This window comes from Neovison vison, chromosome 1, assembly GCF_020171115.1.
Source record: "Neovison vison isolate M4711 chromosome 1, ASM_NN_V1, whole genome shotgun sequence".
Taxonomy (NCBI): Eukaryota; Metazoa; Chordata; class Mammalia; order Carnivora; family Mustelidae; genus Neogale; species Neogale vison.
The window spans coordinates 89,625,573-89,652,061 of NC_058091.1; the positions used below are offsets into that span (position 1 = coordinate 89,625,573).

General features: G+C 54.5%; 1 protein-coding gene across 1 annotated transcript in view; it reads left to right on the forward strand.

Annotated features, from left to right (window-relative positions):
- PTK7 (protein tyrosine kinase 7 (inactive)) overlaps positions 1 to 26,489 on the forward strand; it is a 64,666-nt gene that overhangs the window by 29,121 nt on the left and 9,056 nt on the right. The window contains exons 2-17 of the mRNA XM_044251224.1: positions 11,057 to 11,344; positions 11,816 to 11,918; positions 12,338 to 12,528; positions 12,619 to 12,769; positions 13,773 to 13,921; positions 14,175 to 14,441; positions 16,171 to 16,304; positions 16,444 to 16,579; positions 16,723 to 16,842; positions 18,720 to 18,869; positions 18,969 to 19,119; positions 19,220 to 19,347; positions 20,613 to 20,816; positions 21,582 to 21,737; positions 22,336 to 22,568; positions 23,567 to 23,647. Coding sequence (XP_044107159.1) covers positions 11,057 to 11,344; positions 11,816 to 11,918; positions 12,338 to 12,528; positions 12,619 to 12,769; positions 13,773 to 13,921; positions 14,175 to 14,441; positions 16,171 to 16,304; positions 16,444 to 16,579; positions 16,723 to 16,842; positions 18,720 to 18,869; positions 18,969 to 19,119; positions 19,220 to 19,347; positions 20,613 to 20,816; positions 21,582 to 21,737; positions 22,336 to 22,568; positions 23,567 to 23,647 — 2,642 coding nt within the window. The remainder of the gene's footprint in view (positions 1 to 11,056; positions 11,345 to 11,815; positions 11,919 to 12,337; positions 12,529 to 12,618; positions 12,770 to 13,772; positions 13,922 to 14,174; positions 14,442 to 16,170; positions 16,305 to 16,443; positions 16,580 to 16,722; positions 16,843 to 18,719; positions 18,870 to 18,968; positions 19,120 to 19,219; positions 19,348 to 20,612; positions 20,817 to 21,581; positions 21,738 to 22,335; positions 22,569 to 23,566; positions 23,648 to 26,489) is intronic.

Here is a 26,489-nt window from a genome sequence, read left to right on the forward strand (position 1 = left end):
GGCCTGCTCTTGAGATCTCGTGGTCGGAAGCTGGGTTCGCCCTTTGTGGAAGTTGAATGGTTTGCCCTTGTATGAAGAGCCGCAGACTGAGTTCCAGAAGCGCCAGGACTGCTGGGTCAAGGGTTCTGGAAGGGTACGGTGGAAATTGCCCCGCTGTCATCTTGCCCCTGGCCTAATGGCTCAGGCAATTTTTAGATGTCAGGAAGTATAACAATATAGTACATTTATCTTGGTGAATAATGGATGAGCCCTGGGAAGGTACTGTACTTTTCCTGGTGAATTATTTACCAGGAGCCTCTAATTTGAGGGATCTCCATTATAAATGGTCTGAATCTGGTATCTAGAGAGCCCCTCCCCCTTCGCTACCTCCCCTAGGTCTCCTGTGCACAGGCGAGCTGTAACCTTCGTGTCTAGTGATAGAGTAAGTAGCCCTGTGACCCAAGCTGGGGACTGAGTTTAGAGTTTCTGACACTGTTGGGTGGGGGGAGAGGACCTGGAGACCCAAGGATAGACCTGCCAGGGGAACTTGAACTTGGGGTCAGTGTGGGGCTGGGCCCTGCTCTACAGGCGTGAGGAGCCCTATGCATGCCTACATGTGTGTGAATTCGTCCGCTATGAATCTTTGTTTTTCTTGCCGCTTTTTCTGGGTCTGCATGACTCTTGTCTCTCCTTGTGTCTCTGTCCATGTCTCTTTACCTGTTTGCCTCTCACCTTCTCTTCTGTCAGGACCTGGGTCCCTCTCTCTCCTCTCTGCCTGTGTCTCTTCCTCTCTAAGTCAGCTCATCTCCCTCTGTCTGTCAGTTAGCCTCCCTCTGTCTCCTCTTTATCTGTCTCTGTCAGTTTCCCTCCAGCTCCCTTCATCTCATCTCCCGGTCTCTTTCTATCAGTGTCTGCTCTCCGCCCCCTTCCCTCTCTCCTGCCACCCGCCTCCCTCTCTTCCTCTTCCTCCCCACCTCCCTCTCCCCCCTCTCTCCCTCCGTGACTTTAGAGGTCTTTAAGAAGCACCTCCTGGAATGGAGGGACAGTCAGTTCCAGACTTAAGTGAAGCCAGATCTTGGTGCCTTCCAGACCCTGACTCAAAGATCAACAGAGTAGGCATGAAAGAAACTTTAGGTCTTTGTCATTTTTTTGGCTATTCAATTCACTTATTGCATCAGCCACTCTTAGGGGCTTAAAAAAATTTTTTTTTCCTCCAGCTGTTTGTGTGTGTTTTATGTTTTATAATGTTTTCTCCCCCAAAGTCAATTATCCCTAGGCTTGAAGCATCTGGTGATGAGTTGCAAGTTTTGGCTGCTTTTAAAAATAACTTACAAGGAATTGTTTCTATTATTCATCCGCTTGTATTTTTTTCATCTGTTGTTATTGATTTGTGGATTGAAATACTCATTTTGCCATCTTTAGCCAGAATGCTTTCTCTAAACAGCTGATTTTAAACAAATGACTCTTCTTTGGTTATTTTCCTTAAAAAACAAAGGAGCAAATAACTAGTGGTGATTTGCAGTTAGGAGGTTAAATAAAAGAATATGATTGCCCTGTTAGAAAGTTTATATTTTAAGCAAGAAAATGAGGTTATAAGGAGCCTAGCAAGTATCTGTGGTTTGATTTAACTCAGTAGCTGGCCTGCCTTCCACATCCCCCTCTGCCTGTGGCTCCCCTCACCTTGTCACACCAGGCCAGACCCCATCACATCTGAGTCATATTTGAGCAATATGTTCGTGGCTGCTGGATTGGGTCTCCACTCCAAGATCGTCCTCCCCTCCAACGTTGTTTCCAGCAACGCATGCTAACAGAGGTGGCTAAGAGAACTTTTGATGGCGGGAGCAGATCTGTCTTCACAAGGAGACAGTGGGCACTCTGGACAGCCCTGCCCCACACCTGTCCCCAGCCTGTCCAGCAGCCTGGAGTCCAGGAGGGCACTCGTGTCTCCTCCAGCCGTTGGTGGTTCCAACCCTCCTCCCTCAGTCCGGATCCTTTGTGTCCTCGGTTGAGGCCCAAAGCAGGCAGCATCCCTTTCTAAGACTCTCCCCTCCCTGGAGAGAAGGGTTGCTTTCCAGAAACAGCTGTTGGGTCAGACAGGTGGAGAAGGAAAGGAAAGAAAAGAAGGCTGGGGGAGGGGCACTTTGTGGATGGCGGTCTGCTTCTGACTCCTGGGCCCTGCCTTGTGCCCTGGCCTGGAGGGCACAGCCAGTCCATGGTGCATGTTGTCCCACGGGGTCTCCTGCCAGCCACCCAAGGGCACATTTGTCTCCTGCCCATGTGTGAGACATCGCTGTGTGTCACGGGCTGTGTGGCAAATGCAGCCCGCTGCCGCAAGCCTGGAGTGGCTCGTGCTTTCCACATCCCACATAGCGAAGTGATTTCCTCACATTCCCCACTCCTGTCTGCCCCGGGAAGTGGTTTGCAGAGCGCTTCTAAATATAAAAGCCTGAGACCGGCTCTTCCTCTTATCCCTTTGAAACCAGCTAAAGTCCAGCCTCTTCAGGGACTTTTTGGGTTTACCGGGGAGAAAGGGAGGGAGGCAGGAGAAACAGGCTCCAAGGATACCCAGTAGGCAGCGGGGACCACCTGCGGCAATAGAGGCCAGGGTTCTGGGGGCACCCAGGGAGGTAGGTGCGGGCTTAAAGACCAGTCTTCAAATTGTGGGCAGCTGTGTTCGGCCACTTACTTGTTGAAAAAAAAAAAAAAAAATCCACTTCCGTCTTCCCTCCCCAAACCTAGCAGCTTGATTCATTTCCTGGGAGAACAGCAGGAGGTAGGACATAGCCACAGGGAAAGATCTTCAAACACAGCGCTAAGTGGAACAAAGTAAGGTGGAACAAAGTAAGGTGTGGAGTGAGCAAGAACGGAGACCACTCGCAGAACTTAAAAGGACCTGCCCTGGGACCCGCAGTCCCATTTCCCCAGGGCTCACAGAGAAAAGGATTTACATTAAACACGGCAGAAGGGTTGGGGGTGGGTGTGGATCAAAGGAAATAAGTGAAAGGAGAGAAGCAGCCAGCACAGCATCATGGAAGGAACATCATGGAAGGAACGCAGACCCAACCCAGACAGATAGACTTCAGGGCAGGACAGAGCCAGAGGGTACTTGCAGACGGACTGCCATTTCGTGGGACAGTCTGGACTCCACTTTCCTCCTCGGGAAAATGAGGCTGACCCCCGTGTTGAGGGTTCTTTAGGTTAGAAATAATGTGCCTGTGCTTGGGGCCGTGTAAGAAGCCGGTAGTTAGAGGGACGAAGGCAGTGCCATCTAATGGAGCTATTTGTGGGGACAGATCTGCACTGTGGGATACCATGGCCTCAAGCGAGGTGTAGCTCCTGAGCCCTTAAAATGTGCCTCACACTAAGGAGGAAGATTCATTTTCAGTTTTGTTTCATTTTAATTCAGTTACATTTCAGGAGCCCCTCGTGGCTAGTGGCTAATATTGGACAGAGCAGGTCTAAGGGACAGTTCAATTTATTTATGAGTCAGGAAGGATTTCCTTTTTTTTAAACGATTTTATTATTTATTTATTTGAGAGAGAGAGAGAGCTCAAGCAGGGGGAGCTGCAGAGATAGAAGCAAGCTTCCTGCTGAGCAAGAAGCCTGCTGTGCAGGTCAATCCTAGGACCCTGGGATTAGGACCTGACCCAAAGACAGACACTTAACAGACTGAGCCCCCAGGCACCCCAGGATTTTCTTCACTGAAGTACAGGCTGCTCCAGCTAAAAGGCAGGTAATTGTGTCCCCTTCCATAGGGAATTTGGGCTGAATTGTGGTGGCCCCTCTGGTTAGGGCTGAGATCTATGCTCACTACCTTATCAGCCTCCCAGGGAGGAGGCAGATGGGTAGAAAGAGTGTCACAGAGTTTTCTGAGCCTGCCTTGAAAGTTAATAAAACCAGGCTAGGTCTCCCCAGTTGCAAGGTGGTGGTCCCCGGGATGTCATTTAGTCTGCTTCCCTCCTCCCCAGGAAAGACCACAGGATGCACCACCCCAGGCTCACCTGGAGCGGTTCTCACTGTGGTTCCCGGGAGCCCTCACCTCTGCACTTGGGAGTCTAATGAGTGGTTGTGGAGCCTGCAGCCAGGAGCTGGGCTCTCTGTCCCCTCTGGAGCCCCGAGGACACTGACTGAGCAGCCCTGAGGTCTTCCTGGGACTGAGCCCTGGCTCATTTCTCAGCACCCTGGTCCAGCAGTTCTGTCGCCTTGCTCACATGTGTGTATTATTTTCGCAGGCCTCTGACCGGTGTCTTTTTTTTTTTTTTTTTTTTAACAGATTTTTATTTATTTATTTGACGGAGAGATCACAAGTAGGCAGAGAGGCAGGCAGAGAGAGAAGAGGAACAGGCTCCCCGCAGAGCAGAGATCCCGATGTAGGACTCGATCCCAGGACCCTGAGATCATGACCTGAGCCGAAGGCAGAGGCTTAACCCACTGAGCCACCCAGGCACCCGGACCGGTGTCTTTAGGAGACTTCTCTCTCCTTTGTACTGAGAATGGATCTGTCCCCAGGCACAGAGGGTGGAACGAACTCCTGGTTCTTCCTGGCAGTTCTGGTCCAGCAACCCCCCTCCCGGCCCCATCCACCAAGCCCTTGGACTCCCCAGGGATCACCTTATCCAAGGATATTTTAATCTGCGGTCCATGGTTCCCTACCTAGACTTCTGTTTTGTTTTTCTTTTTTTAAAAATTTTCCTGAAAAATACGCAGATTTTGTGAGTCTGTACCTAATGTGAATTTCCTTTGAATATTGCTCACTCCCCTAGGAATCCAAAGGAGAATCATTAAAATTGTTTCCAAGGCTGCCATTTTCCAGAAGAGGAAACTGAGGACCCAGAGAAGGAAATTAAATTGGCCAAGATGGGATAAAGGTAGCCCTAGGACAAGATTTCAGGTCAGGCAGGCTCTCGGTGACTTCATTCCCCCCAGACGCTGGTGGGGTATTTACGGTGTGCCCTGGCCCTCTGAGGGGCACAGCTGTATCCTCTTGAGCACGAATGTCTGCCCTCTTCTCAGGCTTGCAGCCTAGCTTGGGGGTGCTGTTCTCAGTCATAGCACAGATGGGACTATCAGGGGTGTCACAGGCAGTGAGCTCTCAGTGCAAGTGTGTGGCTAAGGCAGAGGGGAGATCTGGCGAGGCAGGATATGAGCTCAGCCATTGGAATGGGAACAGCTTGTCAGAAAGTGGTGCCGGGTCCCTGTTTGCAACCCCCAGCTACCTCCAACCTGCACACCTGCCATTAACAGCATCTCCTGAATCATCCTGGGCCCTGCCCTGCCTTTCCCTTTGGGCTTTGGGGGCTGGGGTGGGTTTGGGAGAGGACTCTGGGGCCTGAGCCCTTTGTTTCTGTAGCTCCCTTTGAAGCACTTTGCAGCTTGAGTGCTGGGTCCTGGGAACGGTCCCATTCTATTCTCTCTTTGATGTAATTTTATAGTTAGTAAGTCTGCCTGGGAAGGGGTGGTGATTGGCTCGGGTCACTCTGCTTGTTAGCAGTTGTGTGGAGACTAGAACCTGGGTCTCCCCGTGCCGTGTTCCTTCGGCCTGATCACACGTGGCTGGGTGTTTAATTCATTGCTGCTTCCTTGAAGACATCACAGCCATGTAAAGGTTACCAAGGGTGAGAGATGCGTCCCAAGTACGGCCCTCCCAGCCCCAGCAGAAGATGGGCTGGTTCTCGGGACCAGCAGTGTGGCCACTGGCTCGGGAGCATCTTAAGCCTCATTTGCGGGCGTATTTGTCCTTCTGGCTTGGATGCCACGTGATGCTGGACACAGGGACCTGCTCCTGCCATCAGAGGTTGATCTTCTCCCTCTGGGGCCTCCCAGGAGTGGGCAGGACAGGTTTGAGTTGTGGTTTTCATTTAAGGTAGACCAGCTGGCCTGCTAGATTTTGTTTCTGCCCTAATCTCTGGTTATTTTGTTCTGCTCCTCTAATCCGGATGTGGGAGCCTCTCCAGACATTTGCAGCTAGATCCCAGGATGGGAAGACTGTCCTGTTTTCCCTGGCTCTGTCTCTGCTCCCTCCTGTGCCCCTCAGAACAAGGACTGCGACGGCTTGCAGAGGGCTGTGGCCCTCCTGTCTGTGAACCTGGGGCCTTTCTTAGACCCTGGAGAGGCAGAGGGGGCTAGAAACTTTGTGCTCTGCCTCTGGGTCTCACAGTTTGCTGTGGTCGATTTTCTGGGACCCCCTGCATCCTTATGGTCTGGACTTATCGTCAGAGGGTCTATACCGCATACAGTATCTTGCTGGTACATGCTGGTGGTAGAGAGGGACATTGCAGTTCCCAGATTCACAGACACCACTGGGGCGTTAGTGTTTCTGCTGACCTGGGTGGGTCGGTGAGGGGTGGGCTAGCTCAGCCTGCTGTTCATCCACTTGACTTATTCCTGCAGTGGTTGACGTTTGTTCCTCAACCAAATGACATATGTGTGTGAGCCCTGGACCTTTGGGGTGGTTCAGGGGTAGGAGAAAGTTATGCCAGTTGAATCCCAGAAGGCTGAGGGTCTGTATGTACAGTGTGTCACCCCTTGGGGAGGACTTGTGGTGCAGGGACCCTGGTACCCCTGGGGCCTCTTGCTCAGCACCCTTAGAGTTTCTGGATGGAGAGTACTTGTGAGGAGGGCTGTCCTCGTCTGGGTGGGGTCCCGGGAACTGCTGTGTTTCCTGGACGGCGCATGTTAGTGTGCCGCTTGGGTTGAGAGCTGCCTCTCCTGGTTTGTGTCCTGATGGCCATTGCCCAGACAAGGCACAGGGTGTTGGCAAACCTCTTCCTCGGGGGTTTGTGTGCCTTGACGGGAGCCACCTCAGCCTGGGCCCTTGGGGCCACCCAGGAGTCAGAATGTCCCCCATGGGGACCCAGGCTCTGGAGCCAGAGATGGAGTCTTAGGTGTGGAGGAGTCGGCTACTTCGGTGTGGCTGGTTGGGCTTGGGGGTGGTCCCTCACATGGTCACACACTGCTGTGTGAAATGCCCCCATCAGGGCTAGCCGGCCAGCGTCTTGGTAGCTCAGCCTGGTCCTGAGGCATGTGTCCCAAAGATGGCATTTTCTTTAGGAAAAGGGAGAGCACATAGATACAATCAGTTGGTCAGGTTTGGCAGGTTCTGGGCCTGCACAGGTCCTGGGGTGTTTTTCCTCAAGCAGGAGGAGCAGCCCCCACTGTGAGACAGGTAGTTAAGTGGCCCATATGGATGCTTGGACCGGAGTAGCTGAAATTACTTCAGAGCAGAAAAACTTCCTGCTGCTTTCTGCTCTCCATAAAATCATGTTTACACATGTGTGTGCACACATGCACACGTAGACACACATGGGTCTGCTGGGCCCGGAGCCCAGAGAGCAGCAAGGAGGGCGGGCAGCGGACCAGCCGCTTATGGGGGGGTGGGGAGTGGAGTTGGTCCGCTGCCCGAACAGCCTCGCTCTGGGCTCTGGGGCCAAGGCGCAGGCAGAGTGTCTGCATATAGATGGCTGTTGGGGGAGCTGAGGAAATGGCTCGGAAAATGCCCTTATTGGGTATTTGCAGCTCCAGCTTTGTTGAGGTTGGCGCCCGGTGTGGGGGCAGATGGCTCTGGCTGCCTGCTGTTGCAGGGGGACTGCTTGAACCCTGTGTGCCTGGCAGGGAAGCCTCGGACCCTCCGTGTCCTCCGTGCTGTGCTGTGCTGGGGGCTCGGTCTCTGCGAACCCACTCAGCCTCAGGGCAAGGGGTGGGGTCCCCATTGCATGGCGAGGGCAGGGATGCAGAGCTGCCAGGCCAGCCTCCTGCTCTGAAGGGGCCTGGGTGTAGGAGGCACCATGCATGGTGTGGTCAGACTGTGATCGAGGGGGTGGCTTTGGGAAGCCCAAGACCAGTGTGCCACCAGAGAAGGCCATCCCCAGACCTTAGCCCTGGGGGATATCGTCAAATCATCAGTGGTGCAGGGTCAGGAATGTGCTGGTGACTGCACCACCTTGGGGTGGTGCCCAGAAGCCTCGGTGCCCAGAAGCCTTCTGTCTCTCTGTCATTGCTGTCCTCCACATCTCGTCATTGGGACCGGCCGAAGCTTCTGAGGAGGTCCTCACTGCTCAGCTCCTCCTTTCCTGGAGTCTGGGATTTCTGTGAGGGACTCCCCCATCCGCCTCTGAACCTTCTGCCTGTTCCCGCCAAGCTACACGACAGAGTGAGCTCTCTGGCAAGCCCTACACACCAGAAAGGCCTCTGGTCACCTTCTTGGCCAATGTGGGGCCACGGCCCTGGGCCAGCCTCTCGATGGTGGCTTGGAGCAGGGGCTGGGGGCTTGGAGAAGGCCTGGTGGCTGTTCTCCCTGCCTTTTATAACATCTGAAGTCTACCCCAGCCAAGCACTAACTAGGACCTGCTGTGAGCTGACGTCAGGACAGAGGGCCCCGCAGGGCCAGCTTTGATGTTTCCCAGGCCCTGTCGTGGGGGTGCAGGAGGCTCTGAGCTGCAGTCTGGGAATGCAGCATCTCTCACCACACAGCCCCAGAGCAGTGCTTGCCCCAGGAGGGGATGTCGGAGGCTGAGCTGGGGTCCCTCTGAGTCACACCATCTCTTCTTCCAGCTCCGGTTTCTGTGGCCCGTGGTCTGCGGTTCCTGCAAGCCCACAGCCCCTTTCCCTGCCTCCCACCCCGACCTGATCATTCCCCTCAGACTTCTCTGTTGCAGAGGCTCCTCCCCATCTGGGTCTGGGAGTGGTCCTCCGCCTCTGGAGGGGGAGTTTCCTAACGTTCTTAGAAACGAGGGTCATTGGGCAAGACCCGTGCCGTGCCGGTGGAGATAGGAACGGTAGCTGCCATTCACTGGGTCAGCTTTGTCCGGGTGTCTTGACACGAGTTTCTGTGTGTGTGACTCATGACGAGCTCACGAGAGAGGCCGAGGGAGCCAAGGCAGAGACCATCTGCCTGCCTTGCCCAAGGTCACACACCGAGCATGGGGGTAGGGGTTGAGCCCAAGCTGTGATTCCGCATGCCTTACTAAGGTTTCTCTGCATAGGCGAGCCTCTGGGCTCCCTGGGTCTGGAGAAGCTGAGCGGGGAAGTGGGGTGGTTCACCTACTCTCTGACGGCAGATGATCTTTCTGGCCTTTCACAAGTGTCCTGGAGTTCAGGGTCAAGGCCCCCAAGAATTCGGTGAGTCCCATTTGCAGGGGACCACTGGGGCATCAGCCTGAGTCTGCCCATGTGCCTCGTGAGAGGTAGTCGGGAGGTGTGCCAGACGCCTCCACATTCTCCAGCTCTTGCCCCACACTCCCTTAAGGTGACCTCAGTCAGACAGTGAGCTGAGCACCTTTGTGTGTCTGGTGTTGTCTGTAGGAGGTCTGCCTCTCTCCCTGGCCACGGGGACTGAGCCCCATTGTGGGATCAGCCATTTCCAGGTTGGTTTTGAGTTCGTGGGCGGAGCTGGGAAGAGCATGGGGCTAGGAGTTGGCTTCCTTGGGTCATGGTCAGATGAGCTGTTTGATTCTGGGCAGATCCCTTCATTTTCCGAGGACCTTCGTTTACCTTTCTGCTCGACAAAGGGGTTGTGCTGAGTTGCTCTGCGGGGGCAGGGGCAGGGTCCCATTCCTGTGTGGTGACTGGAAGTGAGTGGGGTGTTTGGGATGTCACGGTGACTGGGGGTGTGCTTGGCAGCACCCCGAAGACAGGTTTGTTAACTTGCACAGTGGGTGGGATAGCCCAGCAATGCTCCCACCCAAAGAGCAGTGCCCGCTGAGCAGAGATGGAGGTGGCTCTGGGCCCCTTTTGACTTCATGACTGTCTTGCGGGCTAGCACCTCTGAGAATGTTGGGAGATGGACCGACACCATGGGCAGCCCCTCATCTGGACCTCACTCTGACAGAGCCTGCACTTGTCTTGCTGCTGACTTTATGGAGAGACTGGTTCTTGGGCCCTAAAGAACCAAACTTCACTGTCAGGGGCTTGGAGCAGCCGTGATTAGCCTCTGTAGGTGTGGAAGGGCATAGCAAGACCTCCTCAGTCTCCTCTTGCCCTTACCATCCCGCTTTGGTCAGAGGCAGAGCCTGCTTCTTCACATAGCAGCCCCAGGAGGCCTATTTCTTCTTCCTGGAGGGGCTGCAAGTCCTCTTCTGTGCCATCACCCACCTCTGGCAGGCAGGCCGGTGTTCTAGCCCAGCAGCTCAGGGCCTCTGCAGGACGCCCACGTGGGCCCGGAACAAAGCCCAGTGTGTTACTTCTGCTGTCACCATGCCACCTGCCCAGCCCTGCCCTCCGCCTCCTCAGCCCATCTGCCACTTAATACAGGTTTCTCACTTCCCCTTTGTTCCCACTGGCTATACTTCCACCCCCGGTTGCAGGCCCCCCCCTTCTCTGTAGGTGCCCCTCCGGCCCCAGCCAGCGCCAAACTGTTCTGGTGCAGGAGAGGGGAATGCTCACCTCTCAACTTCACCCAGAAAAGCCATATCTTGGCCAGACATATTCTTAGGGGTAGGACGTGGCGGGCAGTGTTGGCCTGCCTTTGGAAACAGCCCCAAATCTAGAGAATACTGGCTTCTCCTGTGATGGGGTGGCTTACCCCAGAGAAGTCCTTGGGGGATGCTGGGCTGCAAGGCATCTGTGGGTAGACCCTTAGCGGGGCTGTGAGTGTGAATAATCCTTCCAAGATGCTCTGTGCTCGGCATCCTGGTTTCTGAAGATTGATGGGGGAGGGCCACCTGCTAACGTCCTCTGCTCCTCAGCCCAGCATCAGGACCCACAGGTCAGAAACTTCCTTTGGGGAGCCTCCCTGGTGTCCCCGCCCCTTCCCCACCCTTGGAACACCCTCTTTTCTGTGCACTGCCTGCCTGCACTGTTCAGTGGGCACACACCCACCGTGTTCTGTGTAACTGCTCTGTACCCCCTGCCGACTGGTGTGCACTGTGTCTTTGTGTCCTTCAGGGTGGCCAGCACAGTTTCAGAGTTTCTCAGTGGACACTTGGCACTTGTGGGCTCCAGATCCTTCTCTCCCACACTTCCCGGACACCTCCTATGTGTGGAGCCCCCTTCCTCCTGCGCACGGGGTGGCGGGTGAACTGCGTGAGGACAGTGGCTCTAGCTCTTCCTGACGGTGCCTCTCCCCTGTCCCCATCTGCAGGTGCCCAGGCAGCCCTTGTCTTCATCAAGGAGCCATCCTCCCAGGATGCACTGCAGGGGCGCCGGGCGCTGCTCCGCTGTGAGGTCGAGGCCCCAGGCCCGGTGCATGTGTACTGGCTGCTGGATGGGGCCCCCGTCCGGGACACCGAGAGGCGTTTCGCCCAGGGCAGCAGCCTAAGTTTTGCTGCTGTGGATCGGCTGCAGGACTCTGGAGCCTTCCAGTGCGTAGCGCGGGACAACACCACGGGAGAGGAGGCCCGCAGTGCCAACGCCTCCTTCAACATCAAATGTGAGAGCTGGGAGGCTGTGCTCGCTCACTGCAAGTCCTCTTTTACTGAACCCTGTGGGACCCCTCCTTTCCCTCAGCTTCTCTCATTTCCAATTGAATGCACTTACAGTCTGTTCTTTCTGTGTGTGGGGGGAAGAGAAGTCCCCCCGCGCCTTAAGATTTTCTTTCCCCTTCAAGTATAGGACCCTTGACCTGCTGCATGCTTTAGCAGATGGCAAGGGCAGTGTAGCAGCGTGGCCAAGCGTCAGGGTTGACCTGCCACAGACCGAGCAGACGCTCTGTTTCTGGCCCCCCCAAACCCACCCCCTGTGTGTAGCCCCGGCCTCAGCCCTGCAGGGCTTCCCTGTACTGTCTCTTGGCTCCAGAACCTGCAGGCCGTGTCCTTTGCTGCTTTTCCTTCCCCTCTGTCCTCCCCTTCCTCCTCGCCCCCTGCTCTGCTCTGCTCCTCAACAACTGTGGCCTCTGCTGCAGGGATTGAGACCGGCCCTGTGGTTCTGAAGCACCCAGCCTCAGAAGCCGAGATCCAGCCTCAGACCCAGGTTACACTGCGCTGTCATATTGATGGGCACCCTCGGTAAGGAGCTGAGTTGGAGGGTGGGAATGGAGAGGGTCATTCTAGGCAAGTAGGGACTAGACAAGTCCCCAAACCTGGACTCTCTTCAGAGGCACCTCGCTTCATTCTGTAACCACCCCTGTCCAGAGGCTGCTCCAGGCTACCCTTGAGTGACCGGAGGAGGGCAGCCTTGTGCTGCGGAATGATCCTGAATTCTGGATGCTGAGAGTTGTAGCAGCTCAGCCTGATGATGCCCCTGAATTGTTGTGTGTTCCTGTGCAAGTCACATCCCCTCCCAAGCCCCATTTGTAAACTGAGGGGTCTAGCCTGACCCATTTGTAAACTGAGGAGTCTAGCCCTGACCCTCCGATTCTGTACCCTGTCTGCTGCCTGTCTGAGTACCCTGTGCCTCCCTGCTGCTGATGCTCTCGGCATTGCAGGCCCACCTATCAGTGGTTCCGAGATGGGAACCCCCTCTCTGATGGCCAGAGCAATCACACGGTCAGCAGCAAGGAGCGAAACCTGACCCTCCGGCCGGCCAGCCCAGAGCACAGTGGCCTCTACTCCTGCTGTGCCCAAAACGCCTTTGGGCAGACCTGCAGCAGCCAGAACTTCACCTTGAGCATTGCTGGTGAGCCCGGGGTGGGGATGAAAGTGCAGCAGGGATGGAAGGGGCCTCCCCATGCTGCCTGCTCACATACCTGTGCTTCTTCCTCCCCAGATGAGAGCTTTGCTAGGGTAGTGCTGGCGCCTCAGGACATTGTGGTGGCAAGGAATGAGGAGGCCATGTTCCACTGTCAGTTCTCAGCCCAGCCACCCCCGAGCCTGCAGTGGGTCTTTGAAGATGAGACTCCCATCACTAACCGCAGCCGGTAAGGCATCTGGCAAGGGATGTTCCAAGTACAGCGGTATGGGTCGTGTATTGCCCAGGTGCATTCTCTAAATGCATGGGATCAGTATTGCAGACGTCCTAGGGCTGTACATGTATTACTTCAAGTTTCCAGCAGATGGCGGTAGAATGTCTTACTGTTAAGGAATGAGTTCCACAAAGGGAAGCCTCCAGGAAGGGCATCTTTTTCCAGTTCACACAAAGGCACTGTATGAGCTAGTGGTGGCTCTGTTCTCTTCCCACTCCCCTCCTGCCTGTGTGGGTCTTCTGGGATGGGGAGTAGCGATTCAGTCTGGAGGGACACAGGGGACCTGGTGACTGTAGTCTGGATGGATGGTAAGGTTACCTTGCACACACGCATACATACACACACTCACACTTTTTGGAGGAAGCAAACACTTCCCGAAGGTTCTGGGGGGGTGCCAGCTCCTTTATCGGGACTCTTGTCCTTCCCTGGGCCGTATGAGAGCAGAGGGCATGTTGGTGGCACCAAGCATGTCCTTGATCCTTGGTGGTGTGGCTGTGTAGGCTAGGGGCTTGAATCCTACTGGGCTTCAGCCCTGAAGATATATATCATCAGTAGTTTGTCTGGTGTGGCCAATGGGCTTCTGGCTGCTGGGGCTGGGGCCTTACTGGCAGGCTGGCCTTAACCCTGTGGGAAGTGGCCCTCTGTCTCCACAGTTGCACGCGTTGCTGGCTCACTGACTCTCACTGACACTGTGGCTCTCCCCATTGTCCCAAAAGCTGAGTCTCCTGTAGGTGGAACACACCTGTACACACTCATGAATGAGTACACATGTGCATGTGTACACACACACACACACACACACACACAAATGTGGCATGTGGACTTCCTTTTCTCTGTCCTGTTCCTGGCCAATTCCTCCAGTACCTCTGACCTTTGCAGCATGGGGTTCCATCTCCTTCCCTTCCAGAAGGAGGTCTGTGGGCCTCTTCTTCCAAATAGCACTCTCTCCTTTTCACAGCCCCCCGCACCTCCGCAGAGCCACTGTGTTTGCCAATGGGTCCCTGCTGCTGACCCAGGTCCGGCCGCGCAACGCAGGGGTCTACCGCTGCATAGGCCACGGGCAGAGGGGCCCTCCCGTCATCCTTGAGGCCACACTTCACCTGGCAGGTGGGTCCCTGGATCTGGGGTGCTGAAGCGGGGGCTGCCTTCAACACTGTAGGCACGTGGAGAGTTAGGCTCCTGATTCCACTCAGAAAGCAGCTCGGAGAACAAAGAGAGGAAGAGGATGCTGGGTCCAGGAAGAGGAGAGGCAGTGTTCCAGGGGTTTGTGTTACCAAGGGCCGGAGCTTGCTGTGGGAGAGTGTGAGGTACCAAGACCCACGGTAATCGGGTGGTTTGCCTCCTGCTCCCCTCCTTGCAGAGATTGAAGACATGCTGCCATTTGAGCCACGGGTGTTCACAGCTGGCCGCGTGGAGCGCGTGGCCTGCTTGCCCCCCCAGGGCCTGCCGGAGCCCCGTGTGTGGTGGGAGCATGCGGGAGTCCGGCTGCCCACCCACGGCAGAGTCTTCCAGAAGGGCCATGACCTGGTGTTTGCTGGAACCATCGAGAGTGACGCTGGCGTCTACACTTGCCATGCAGCCAACCTGGCCGGTCAGCGGCGACAGGATGTCAACATCACTGTAGCCAGTGAGCACCTTGGCCCCGTGGGATGAGGCGAGGTTGGAGGGGAGCCCGGGTGCCATGACGAGGCCTTGGTCTTGGGGGGCCATGTGCAAAGGCTTCCCGGATGCTCACCTGATGCCCCCTCAGCTCTGTGTTCTGCACGCTTGGGACTCAGTCAGCTGTTGGAAGGTGATGTTGGGGTTGACCCCGAAAAGCCAGGCACAGAAGTTGGGGTGATAGCCCACATGGAAAAACAGTTCTTTGACGGCAGAGCAAGGGTGAGGGCCTGGGATTCCAGAGACCCAGGTCCTACTCTTTCCCCTGCGCATGGAGGGACAAGGTGTGGCAAGCTCCTGTTTTGCCAGGGGTCAGTCTCCACATCCATAAAATGGAGCTCCTGACCCAGTACTTACCCTACAGGGTGGTCAGAAAGATCAGATATGCTTGCAGTCAGCTGGGAGGTCAGCTGGTGGTTGGCTGTTCCCTGACAGCCTCATTCAGATGTCTCGTGGTTGATGGAGATTGCATCTACTGGGGTGCCTCAGGTGTTGTCCTCCTTACCCCCTGTCGTGGCTGCTACAGCAGGCCTGGGGCCTCCTCAGCCAGGACTGGAAGTCGCAAGGCTTCTCAAGGCAGCCGCTCAGCAGCTGCCCAGCATGACTTCCACTGGGTTCTGTGTTGGGCCAGGCCAGTCGCGGGCCCCCCAGATTTGAGGCACGAGAAAAGTCGACTGTCTCTTGATGGAGAAAGTGACAGCAACACGAGTGCAGAGGAACAAGGGACGGGAGAGCTGTTCACGACCGTCTTTGCAAACAGTCTGCCACCCCAGGTCAGACAGGAAGTCCTTGTAGGGTTTTGAGTCGGAGAGTGACATTCTTGAAAGATCACTTCCCACGGTTCTGAGAAGACCAGAACGTTAGGAGCAGGAGTCTGGATGGGGAGCCCAGTTAGTAGATGACTGTAATTCTCCGGGGCAGGTCTTGGAGGGCCTGGAACAGAGCAGTAGTTGTGGAGATGAGAGTGGTGGTCAGACTCGGGATTTTGGGGAGCTCAAGGAGATGGGGTTTGTGTAGAATGGATGTGATGGGAGGGGCTATAGAGAGGGAAGTCAGGGGTACGTTTGGGCTCTTGCCATTGGCTCTATAGGGGCGGTATTTACTGAGACGGGAAAAGCTGGGATGAACAGGCTCCAGGGCAAGTCAGTTCTCTTTCATACACATACAGCTCAAGAGGCCTGTTGGAGATGCCAGTAGGCAGTTGGGCTTGCCAGTCTGAAGCTCATGGTGAGGAGGTCAGGAGACAGGGTGTAGGTTTGGGAATCACACACTCCTATGGCGTGGAAGGCCACAGACTGGCTGAGATAATTCAGGGAACAAAGTTGGCTAAACCAGAGCAGGGATCTGAGGACTGAGCCTTGGGGTGTTTTAGTGTAATAAAAAGAGCAAGGGTTTGCGGGGCACATGACTAGGGATTGGAATCCTATCTATTGGGTATTAGCACATCACCATTACTATAAATCTCTGTCTTCTCAGCTGTAAAATGGGTATAGGAATATACACGTATGGGGTTTATTGTGACCGTTAACTAAGATCATATTCCAAAGGTTGTCTTCACTAAGGGGTCCTTGTTGCACCTTTTGGGGGAGCAGACAGGAGCTTCTGAACTCGGGTGTGGGGTTGGAATTTCGAGGGTTTGGATCCTTTGGTCTTGGAGATGTGTTCCTCCATCTTCTCTTCCCTCCCTGTCCCTCTAGCTGTGCCCACGTGGCTGAGGAAGCCCCAGGACAGCCAGCTGGAGGAGGGCAAGCCAGGCTACTTGCATTGCCTGACCCAGGCCACCCCCAAACCCACAGTCATCTGGTACAGAAACCAGATGCTCATCTCAGAGGTGAGAGTGAGGCTGGCTCCTGGAGGGGGCCAGAATCCCCTTCTGGGGCTCTCCTCTGGGATCGGTTCTCCTTGCCCTCCTTCCCCTGAAGATGCTGGTGGGGCTGAGACCTCCCATGGTCCCATAATGTGTGCCACAGGACTCGCGGTTTGAAGTCTCCAAGAATGGGACCTTGCGTATCAACAGTGTGGAAGTGTATGATGGCACATGGTACCGCTGTGTGAGCAGCACCCCAGCCGGCAGCATCGAGGCCCAGGCCCGTGTCCAAGTGCTGGGTGAGCGCCCGAGCAAGCGTGGGGAGAGCAAAGGGGAAGGAGCAGCAGGGGACCCCGATCTTCAGGCCTGCCCCAGCTGAGGCCAACTGAGCTGCCTTGCTTCCTCCTCTTGGTGCTCACCTACCCTCCCTCTGCTAAAACAGAAAAGCTCAAGTTCACACCACCGCCCCGGCCGCAGCAGTGCATGGAGTTTGACAAGGAGGCCACAGTACCCTGCTCAGCCACAGGCCGAGAAAAGCCCACAATTAAGTGGATTCGGGCAGGTGGGTACCGGGGGTGCATGGAGTGGGGGCAGGTAGCACAATCCACTGGTCAGATGTGTGCGTGTCTGAGAACTAGCGGAGGAGGGCCCAGCACCGTGCCAGGAACTGTGGGAAAGACAAGGAATGTGGGGCCGACCTACAGTCCAGGTAGGAAGAAAGGAGCCAGATACCAGGGAGGTCAGGTTATGGCATTAGAGGTCACAGACAATGACTGAGGCCGCAAGTGACTGGCTTGATCCAGATGGTGCTGTGAAGTCCTCCCTCTCCCTTCAAAATAATCATATTTAGACAGAAAGATAATGCGGGCTCCTTTAGAAAGTTTGTGGGGTGGGAGCGACTAGTGCGCTCAGTCGGTAGAGCATGGTACTCTTGATCTTGGGGTTGTGAGTTTGAGTCCTGTGTTGGGGGTAGAATTGACTTAGAAATCAAACCTTCAGGAGCACCTGGGTGGCTCAGTTGGTCGGACGTCCAACTCTTGGTCTCAGCTTGTGTCATGATCTTGGGGTGGTGTTATCAGGCTCTGAGCTGGTTGTGGAGCCTGCTTGGGATTCTCTCTCCCGCTTTCCCTCACCCCCCCACTTGGCATGTACACTCTTTCACTCTCTTAAAAAAGAAAAAGAAAAGGGGAAGAAAAAAACAACTTGAAAAAAAACTAAGAAAATTTGGGGGGAGGATGCATAATCCTGCTATACCATCATTTTTGGGTTTGTGCCCTCTTCTTTTTCTATGTATATCTTTCTCTTTGCACATAGCAATTTTATTGAACATGTAATTTTCACTTATTAAACTTACATTGAGTAAGTCATGCTTACTATAGAAAAAGAAGATACAGTTAATTATGTAATTTTATATCCTTTTTTACTTAACGTTATCAAGCATTTTCACATGCTTTTATACATAAACATTGGTTTTGATGATTGCAATAACACTCTGATGATTGGAGTCACTGTAATTTACTTAAATATTCCCTAAATGTTGGAGATTTGAGTTGTTAACCATCCTCCCTCTCTCCCTCTCTGCCTTTCTCGCTCTCTCTTTTTATTGCTGCAATAAACATCTTTAAGCCAAAGTTTTTTCTGGATTTGGGTTTATTTCCTTTGGGAGAGATTCCCAGAAATGGAATAATTACGTATGAAAGGGTATACACACGTTTTTGCAACCCTTGCTGTAAATTGCCAAGTTGTCTGTCAAGGGGCTAGACCAGTTTTTACATTTCCATGAGTAGTATGAGTGGGAGAGTAGGACTGCAGGTTTCGGGGAAGAGGTGGGCGCTCTCTGCTCGGGTGGTCAGAGTCAGCTTTCTGTTAAGAGCTGGAGCAGCAGGGGCGCCTGGGTGGCTCAGTGGATTAAGCCACTGCCTTCGGCTCAGGTCATGATCTCAGTGTCCTGGGATCGAGCCCCGCATCGGGCTCTTTGCTTGGCGGGAGCCTGCTTCTCTCTCTCTCTCTCTGCCTGACTCTCCGCCTGCTTGTGATCTCTCTCTCTGTCAAATAAATAAATAAAATCTTTAAAAAAAAAAAAAAAAGAGCTGGAGCAGCAAAGGGATCTGAAACCTGGACGGCTAAGAGCGGGAAGGGATTCTGGAAGTGAGATGTGACGGGCCGTGAGGATGAGGTCAAGGTGAAGTCGGGGCCCCATCGGAAGTTCAGTTTTGCAGGAGGGAGATGTTGTAAGGGCAGTGGAAGGAGATGAGACTAAAAAATTGGAAAAGGAACAAGTAACGGGGGGTTCCCAGTGCCTGGCTCAGGAGTTGGGACTTGGAGTCATCAGGAGCAACAGATGACAGACACGCTTTTGAGTAGAGGTAGGTGACTGAGCGCACTGTGGTCCCGAGTGACTTGGGTCAAGCCTGTAATTTCCCTTTGTCGCCACCACAGATGGGAGCAGCCTCCCCGAGTGGGTGACAGACAACGCCGGGACCCTGCACTTCTCCAGGGTGACTCGTGATGACGCCGGCAACTACACTTGCATCGCCTCCAATGGGCTGCAGGGCCAGATCCGTGCCCACGTCCAGCTCACTGTGGCAGGTGCGACCGTGGCAGAGCCCTGGGACGGGAGGGCAGCCCACAGCCGGCCAGTCCCACGGCTCACTGCTCCTCGCCCCTTGTTGGGCTCTTCCCATCCAGTTTTCATCACCTTCAAGGTGGAGCCAGAGCGCACGACCGTGTACCAGGGCCACACGGCCCTGCTGCGCTGTGAGGCCCAGGGAGACCCTAAGCCGCTCATTCAGTGGAAGGGCAAAGACCGCATCCTGGACCCAACCAAGCTGGGACCTAGGTAGGGCCCATCTGTTTCCCTAGCCCATCGCACCTCTCCTGCAGCCGGTCTTCCCCAGGAGCTAGAGAGGTGGGTAGCGCTGTGGCTTCTTTCCTGGCAGGATGCAGATCTTCCAGAATGGCTCCCTGGTGATCCATGACGTGGCCCCCGAGGACTCGGGCCGCTACACCTGCATCGCGGGCAACAGCTGTAACATCAAGCACACGGAGGCCCCCCTCTATGTTGTGGGTATGTGCTGGGGAGCGGTGTCCTGTAGAGGAAGTGCTGGGGCCACACTTCTTTCTCATCATTGTTTTCGTCGGACCCCTGTATACGGAGAACCCTGAAATCCTTTTTTATGTTAGGGGCTGGGATTCAGCTGGCTCTGCTCCCACCATGCTGTGGCATAATGTTGGGTTCCTTGCTGAGCTGTTACTGATTTAACATTCCACAGCTGGTGTGTGTGTGTGTGTGTGTGTGTTGGGAGGGGTGTGTGTGTGGGGGTGTAGGGGTGGTCCTCTTGTCCTAAAATGCTTCTTGCCAGGTGTCCTGCCGTGGCTGCACATATCTCTGGGGGAGTGGGGAGGCCGGGAGGAGAGCAGCCCAGGGTGCCGTGGGAAAGTGTTACTATGCCCCAGAGGCCCAGAGAGAAAGATCCATCTGCTAAAAGGCTCTGCCAGGAGTCAGGGACTCCGGGTTTGGGTCTGGTCTCTCCTCACCAGCTCTATGCCCTTGGAGGTGTTATTTCCGCTCCAGGGTCTTGGTTCTACATCTGTAAGATGAGAGTGGTTTCAATGAGAAGTTCTTAAACTTGTGGTTTAGCAGCAGAACTGTTTTTCTAGACAAAATATTCTGTGGAACATTGAATGGATAATAGTGAAATGATAAGACCTCTTGGTTGAAGTGTTTGGTGTAGGTGGGAGTTGGAAAGTCCTAGTGGTGTCCCTAGTGGGCCTCTCTCCCTGTTTCCCTGATGATTCCTGGCTCCTCTTTCACCATGGGACCCTAGGCCATTGAGAGCCCCTAGTCTGGAAGATCCTTTCCGCAAACACGTTCTTGAACGTGTGTTCTGTGTCCGGCCATCTGGGATCCTAAATCAGGAATTCCCAAATGCTGCTCTTAAGGGACTGGTTCAAGATACCAAGTCCACTCAGGAAGCTTGTCAGCAATAGCGTGGGTTTGTGTTAGCATCCTGACAGGTGTGTTTCTTTTTATGTGTGTCCCTGGCCTCACATCTCAGATGCACCCCAGCTTGGGAATCACTGGCCTCAGATCCTTCAGAACTTCTGTGACTTCAGTGGGGCCCTAGGACCCACCCCTTGTTAAAGCCAGAGACGGTGGTGACCCGCCCTGGTTCTCTGGTTTGGTCAGGCCATTGGGTGTCTGGGAGGTGGTCGTCGACTAGGAGGTGGTGGGAAGGTGGTCGCCTCTGTAGGATGGGGAGGGGCTGGGAGCGAAGGAGGGCTGGGTTGGCCTCAATGGGCCCTGCCCAGACCCCTCTCTGTGTCTCTCAGACAAGCCAGTGCTGGAGGAGTCCGAGGGCCCAGGCAGCCCTCCCCCCTACAAGATGATCCAGACTATCGGGCTGTCTGTGGGTGCTGCTGTGGCCTACATCATTGCCGTCCTGGGCCTCATGTTCTACTGCAAGAAGCGCTGCAAGGCCAAGCGCCTACAGAAGCAGCCAGAGGGCGAGGAGCCCGAGATGGAGTGTCTCAACGGTGAGGGCCTGTGGCGGCGGGGCGGTGTGCGGGTACTGAGCGCCCCCTGGTGGCCACAGAGAGAGCTGTGGTGCTTGCCTGCGGGGGCTCTAGGCGATCCGGCCCCAACCCCAGCTGGAAGCCTGGAGTTGGCCCATTTCCCCCGCCTGGGGAGCTGAGCAGCCTGGTTCATGACCTCCTCATGGGAGGCTCAGGGCCAGCTTCTACCTTGCTGGGCCTGTTTCTCTCTGTGCCGCTAAACCACAAGCACAATTAATACAATACGAAACTATTTCAGTGGTAACACTTGTGTCCTGCCCATTCATTTCCCCCAGGGACATCCTGCTGGTTCCCCAGCTCCTGCCCTTCTCTCAGAGGCATTGCTGGGTTGCACCTATCCATCTAGGCATTCCAAAGCAGGGCCTGGGTCTCCCTCATTGTACTTCCCCTTTGTGCCCGGTTAGGGCTTTGTGCAGTGGAGGCCCCACGAAAGCAAAACCCCTTAGACTGATGCAGTGTTGAGGGGCTGGTGGGCCAGATGAGGCCTGTGTACCTGGTTCCATCTCAGAGGTAGTAGTCAGCTGTGTCCATCAGTGCTTTTACTCTAAGGGATGCCTGTACCCCACCCCATCAGTTCACCAGTTGGACTGGCCTTTTTTGTGTGGAACACCATGATTGGACCCACTTGATAGAAGGAGAGGTTTGGAGGAGAGAAGTGAGGTGCCCATGGTGGCCAGAGTGTCTAGTCTTATGTTGCTGCCTCCCAACCATGCCTCTTCTTCCCAGGTGGGCCTTTGCAGAACGGGCAGCCCTCCGCGGAGATCCAAGAGGAAGTGGCCCTGACCAGCTTGGGCTCCGGCCCTGCGGCCACCAACAAACGCCACAGCACAACTGATAAGATGCATTTCCCGAGGACCAGCCTGCAGCCCATCACCACACTGGGTATGTCGCCTTGGCTGCAGCGGTCACAGCATAATGACAGGCCTGTCTGGAGGCTAGGTTAGGGCTGCTGGCTCCAAGGTCCCTAAAACCCAGAGCCTGGGAGCCTGGGGCAGGAAGCAGAGGGGAGATAATCCCAGTGTGTCCCCATACCTGTACACGGCTCACCTCCCTGGCTGTAGTCACTCCCTGTGCCTTATTTACTTGGTGTTTCCTTCAGACGGGCTGCCTTTAAAAACAGAAAAAAACAAAATTAATGCAAGTTAGTGTTGTTCTAGGAAAAAATGTGAGAAATTACAGATTTGTGGCAGTTAAATTTTTTCTGAGGATACATTAAAACATGGAGCTATTAACATGTTTATTAAGAGCCCCCTAAAATTCTCACGCCAGCCATCCTTTGGAAAATGCTGGTACTGTTGGAGACCATGAAGCCCAGGGCAGGGCGGGGAGTGGTTTGCTTAGGGTCGCCCCTCAGGTGGATGGGTGGGGTGCAGCCAAGACTCCCCTCTGGTGACAGAGGGGCAAGGCAGTCCCGCCCCCCCCCCGAGGAGCTTCCCTGCTGGGGTGAGAGCAGCTGGCTGACCCAGACCTGTACCCACAGGGAAAAGTGAGTTTGGGGAGGTGTTCCTGGCGAAGGCGCAGGGCGTGGAGGAGGGGGTGGCAGAGACCCTGGTGCTTGTGAAGAGCCTCCAGAGCCGAGACGAGCAACAGCAGCTGGACTTCCGGAGGGAGTTCGAGATGTTCGGGAAGCTGAACCATGCCAACGTGGTGCGGCTCTTGGGGCTGTGCCGGGAAGCCGAGCCCCATTACATGGTGCTGGAGTACGTGGACCTGGTATGCTGGGGGGGCCCTGCTGGTTTGGGGGTGCGCACCATGGAGCCTCATCTCATGTTATGTCAGCTTGCTGGGAGACGCTTGCCCCCCGGGGACACTCAGCCGCCTGTCCCCGCTAGCTCTCCGACACCTGCCGTTCCTTGACTGAACGGCACCTTGACTGGTGCTCCCTCCTTCCTGTCTGCCAGCCCCCATGTGTGGGGCTGGTCCCCAGCTTCTCGCTCTGCACGCCACCCAGGTGCATCCCAGGTCTCCTTCCTGGACTCACGTTTTCTTCCGTTTGTCATTTTTCCTTCTCTGCCAGGCTCATCACCCCACTGAGAATAAAACTTAGCAGACCCTGCTTTCCTTCTTGGAACTCCTTCCTGGCATCCTCTCCCCTCTGGGCCACCAGTGTTAGCCCCGTTGCCAGCCTTCTCTTTCCATCTCACCTGTCACGCCTGGAGCTGCCCCATACTCTGAATTCCCCAACTCCTTGGTCCCCTAACCTTTACTCCCTTGGTCCTCAGGCTGCTGCTCGTTACATCCTCAGGTCGGCTGGAGAGAGGAGGAGCAGTCCTCCTCCTTGCCACTGGCAAGCCCTTATGAGTATTTTATATATGTTTCCGCCGCTACTGCTCCCTCAGTATATTTCTTAGGTGATAAACCCCCGGAGGACAGAGGTGTCCTCTCAGGGGTCTGTGATGGTTAGGAGCTGTGTTTTCCACTTGATTCCCTGAAGGCAGGAGTCTTGTCACCTGCCTGTCTGGGCTCTGCCGAGGGTAGGAATGGCAGTCCTGCTGTCTCTATGACTGAGAGAGCTTCTAGAAGCCATCTCATATATTTTTAAAATTCCCACTGGACTTCCCCCAGTGGAGGGGAAGCTGGCTGGGGTGGGTGTACAGGGCCAGGGGTTCTCTCCTGCTCAGCTGGGTGCTCTGGGAGCCCCTGATGGGTTTAATGCTTTGGAGAGAACAGTTGGCCTCTGACCTGACAGAAGTGCTTGGCTTTTCCCTTAGGGAGACCTCAAACAGTTCCTGAGGATTTCCCAGAGCAAGGATGAAAAACTGAAGCCACAGCCCCTCAGCACCAAGCAGAAGGTAAGGACAGGGCGGGAGAGGTCCTTAAGGGTGGGTCAGGATCAAGGGCCATCTTGGTGACAGAGGTGCCGCTGATGGAATGTTCCCTGCGGACAAGGCAGGACTTTACGTACGTTATCTTAACCATAGCAATAGTCCTCGGAAACAAATGTCCTTAGCCACATTTTGCAGATAAAGAAACCCAGGCTTTGAGAGGTTAAGGGACTTGTCGCAGATCATGTAACTCCGAAATGCCTTTGTGTTGCCGCACGGTGCCTTCGTTTGGAAGGGCTGCTCTTCACCCTTGCCGACTAGGAGGACATCGGCTCCTGTAGTGAGCGCTGAGCTGGGGGAGCGGTGAGGGCTGGGCAGGGCAGGCTGTGGCCTCCCAGAGTGTTTCATCAGCCTCTGAGCGTGGATGACTTCCGTGAAAGGGCTACTCATGTTTTGCCCACTGTGGTTTTTACACTTTCACTCAGGCTGTGGGCTGCCCGCCTTTCCTTCCACTTCTCCTGCCTTCTGGGCCCAGATACCTGGCCGGGGGCCCCATAGTAAACCCTCTGCCCACCTCAGACGATTCCTTCTGTGGCCCAGCTCTTTCTGCCCACAGCCTCCTTCCCTCCCCTCTGAAATGGGGCTGCCTCCTTCTCTGGGACTGGGCATCCCACTACCAAGCTGACAGCAGAGTCACCTCAGAGATGAGTCACAGCTCAGGGCAGGTAGGTAGCAACAGCTAGGGCCCTCCCTCCCAGGTGATGGTTCCTTGCCTTGTAGGCCCACCAAGCTCACAGATTCTGGGGGCAGGGCAGACAGGCATGGCTGTTCGATAAGTTAGGGAAATGGGACCCGTCACCCTGGTTCTCTCTGGGAAAGTTGCTCTGCACCAGGCTAACTTCGTCATAGTTGTAGATGAATTTAGTGAGGCCCACACAGGACAGGGGACTGTCTGCAGTGGCTGTAGATGGAAAGCTGGGGGACAGGGTGTGCCCCTCCCACTAAGGAGTGTGTCAGGGCATGCAAGGAGCCAGTGAGTCTCTACTGAACCAGTCCCGGCTCCTAGCAGGGTTGCAGAACGGAAACTGCCAGGCATCCTTAGGGCATCTAAGATCTAGTGGGGGAGCTTGGGAAAATGAATATGGCGAGTGCCTTACAGACTTCAGGGACGACACAGAAAGTGAGTGAGAGACAGAAATTAAGAAACACTGAAGACCTCCACATCCTTTAGGTGGACACATGGTGTGGTTAACAAAGAGGTTTTCCTGGGGCACCTGGGTGGCTCAGTTGTAAAGGGTCTGCCTTCAGCTCAGGTCATGATCCCGGGGTCCTGGAATCAAGCCCCATGTTGGGCTCTCTGCTCAACCAGGAGTCTGCTTCTCCCTCTCCAATTCCCCCTGCTTGTGTCCTCTCTCTCGCTGTGTCTCTCTCAAATAAATAAGTAAAATCTTGAAAAAAAAAAAGAAGGTTTCCTGGTCGAAAAAGCAGTTTGAGTTCAGTTCTCAAGGAGAGGAAGTAGTTGAATGGCAGGAAGGGGATGGCTTCAGGATAGAGGGGAGTCAGGTAGTTTTCTTGGGGACCAGGACATAGGCAGGCAGAACAGGAAATCAATTACCTCTGTCTCATGACCTAAAGGACTCTCTTTGGCTGAAAGTCTTTACCACCTATGCTAAAGATCTGTCCTCCATTTTTCACCCCTAGCATCGTAAATCTGAAGGGAGCTTTCATAAGTCGTGTTCCGCACAGTCTCAGGACAATATTCAGCATCAAATGGGAAGTGGGGTTTGCGTAAAATAAAAAATGCAGGTTCTAGACCGAGGGGATAGAAATGTCTTAGGGTGGGGTCTGAGGACCTATATTTTTCAAACAGGCTCTCCAGCTGATTCTTTTTTTTTTTTAAAGATTGATTCATTGATTGATTGATTTGAGAGAGAGCAAAAAAACACAAGCAGGGGGAGCAGCAGAGGGAGAGGAAGAAGCAGGCTCCACACTGAGCAGGGAGCCCAATGCAGGGCTCTATCACAGGGCCCCGGGACTATGACCTGAGCTGAAGACAGACACTTTACCATCTGAGCCACCCAGGCGCCCCTAAAGTCACACTTTCAAAATACTGTATTTGATACACTTGGTATTTCTTATCTTATTTTTTTTAACCTACTAAATTGATTCTGATACCCATGTGGATCTTCATTAGTAACTTGAAAAATACTTGAAAAATCCCCCCAAATGGGAGATTCCATGAAAATGTAACTTAGTAGGAAGGATCTACTAAAATCATAGATACTTTCTTGTACTAATAATCTAGTGAGCTGTTACACCACTTTCTAGTCTTAGGATTCTAGGGGAATAGAAGGAGGAAGAGTTAGTTTGTAAGGGGTGGTGGGATGGTAGGCGGGGTATCCCCCGGTCGCGTGGAATTGGAAGGAGAGTGCCTAGCTGGCATGGATGGGCTGCAGGAAGCCCCGGGAGAATTTTAGGACCGCAGCGGGATAGCGCTGGAAATCAGACATAGGCCCTGGGTGTTGGCAAAATTAGAGATAATGCATGTTTGAGTTGCTAATGAGGTGATGGAGATTTTGAAATCTGAGGGCCATAACCTGTGACTCATCTGTGGGTCCTGGCAAGCTAAGGACAGGACCAGGAGCAGGCTCAGCTTAGCACGCCTCGAGGACAGCGGTGTGTGCAGTCAGATGCTGCAGGGGTTAGACAGAACGTGGGCAAGCCCTGAGGCTGGCATGTTGGTTGTGTAGATAGGTCCTGTGTGGTGGTGGCTTGGGTCAGTGGTTCTGAAGAATTTCTGACCATGATGGAAATAGTTTATAGCTGCTGCTGTCCAGTGTGGTAGTCACTAGCCTCATGGGGCTACTGA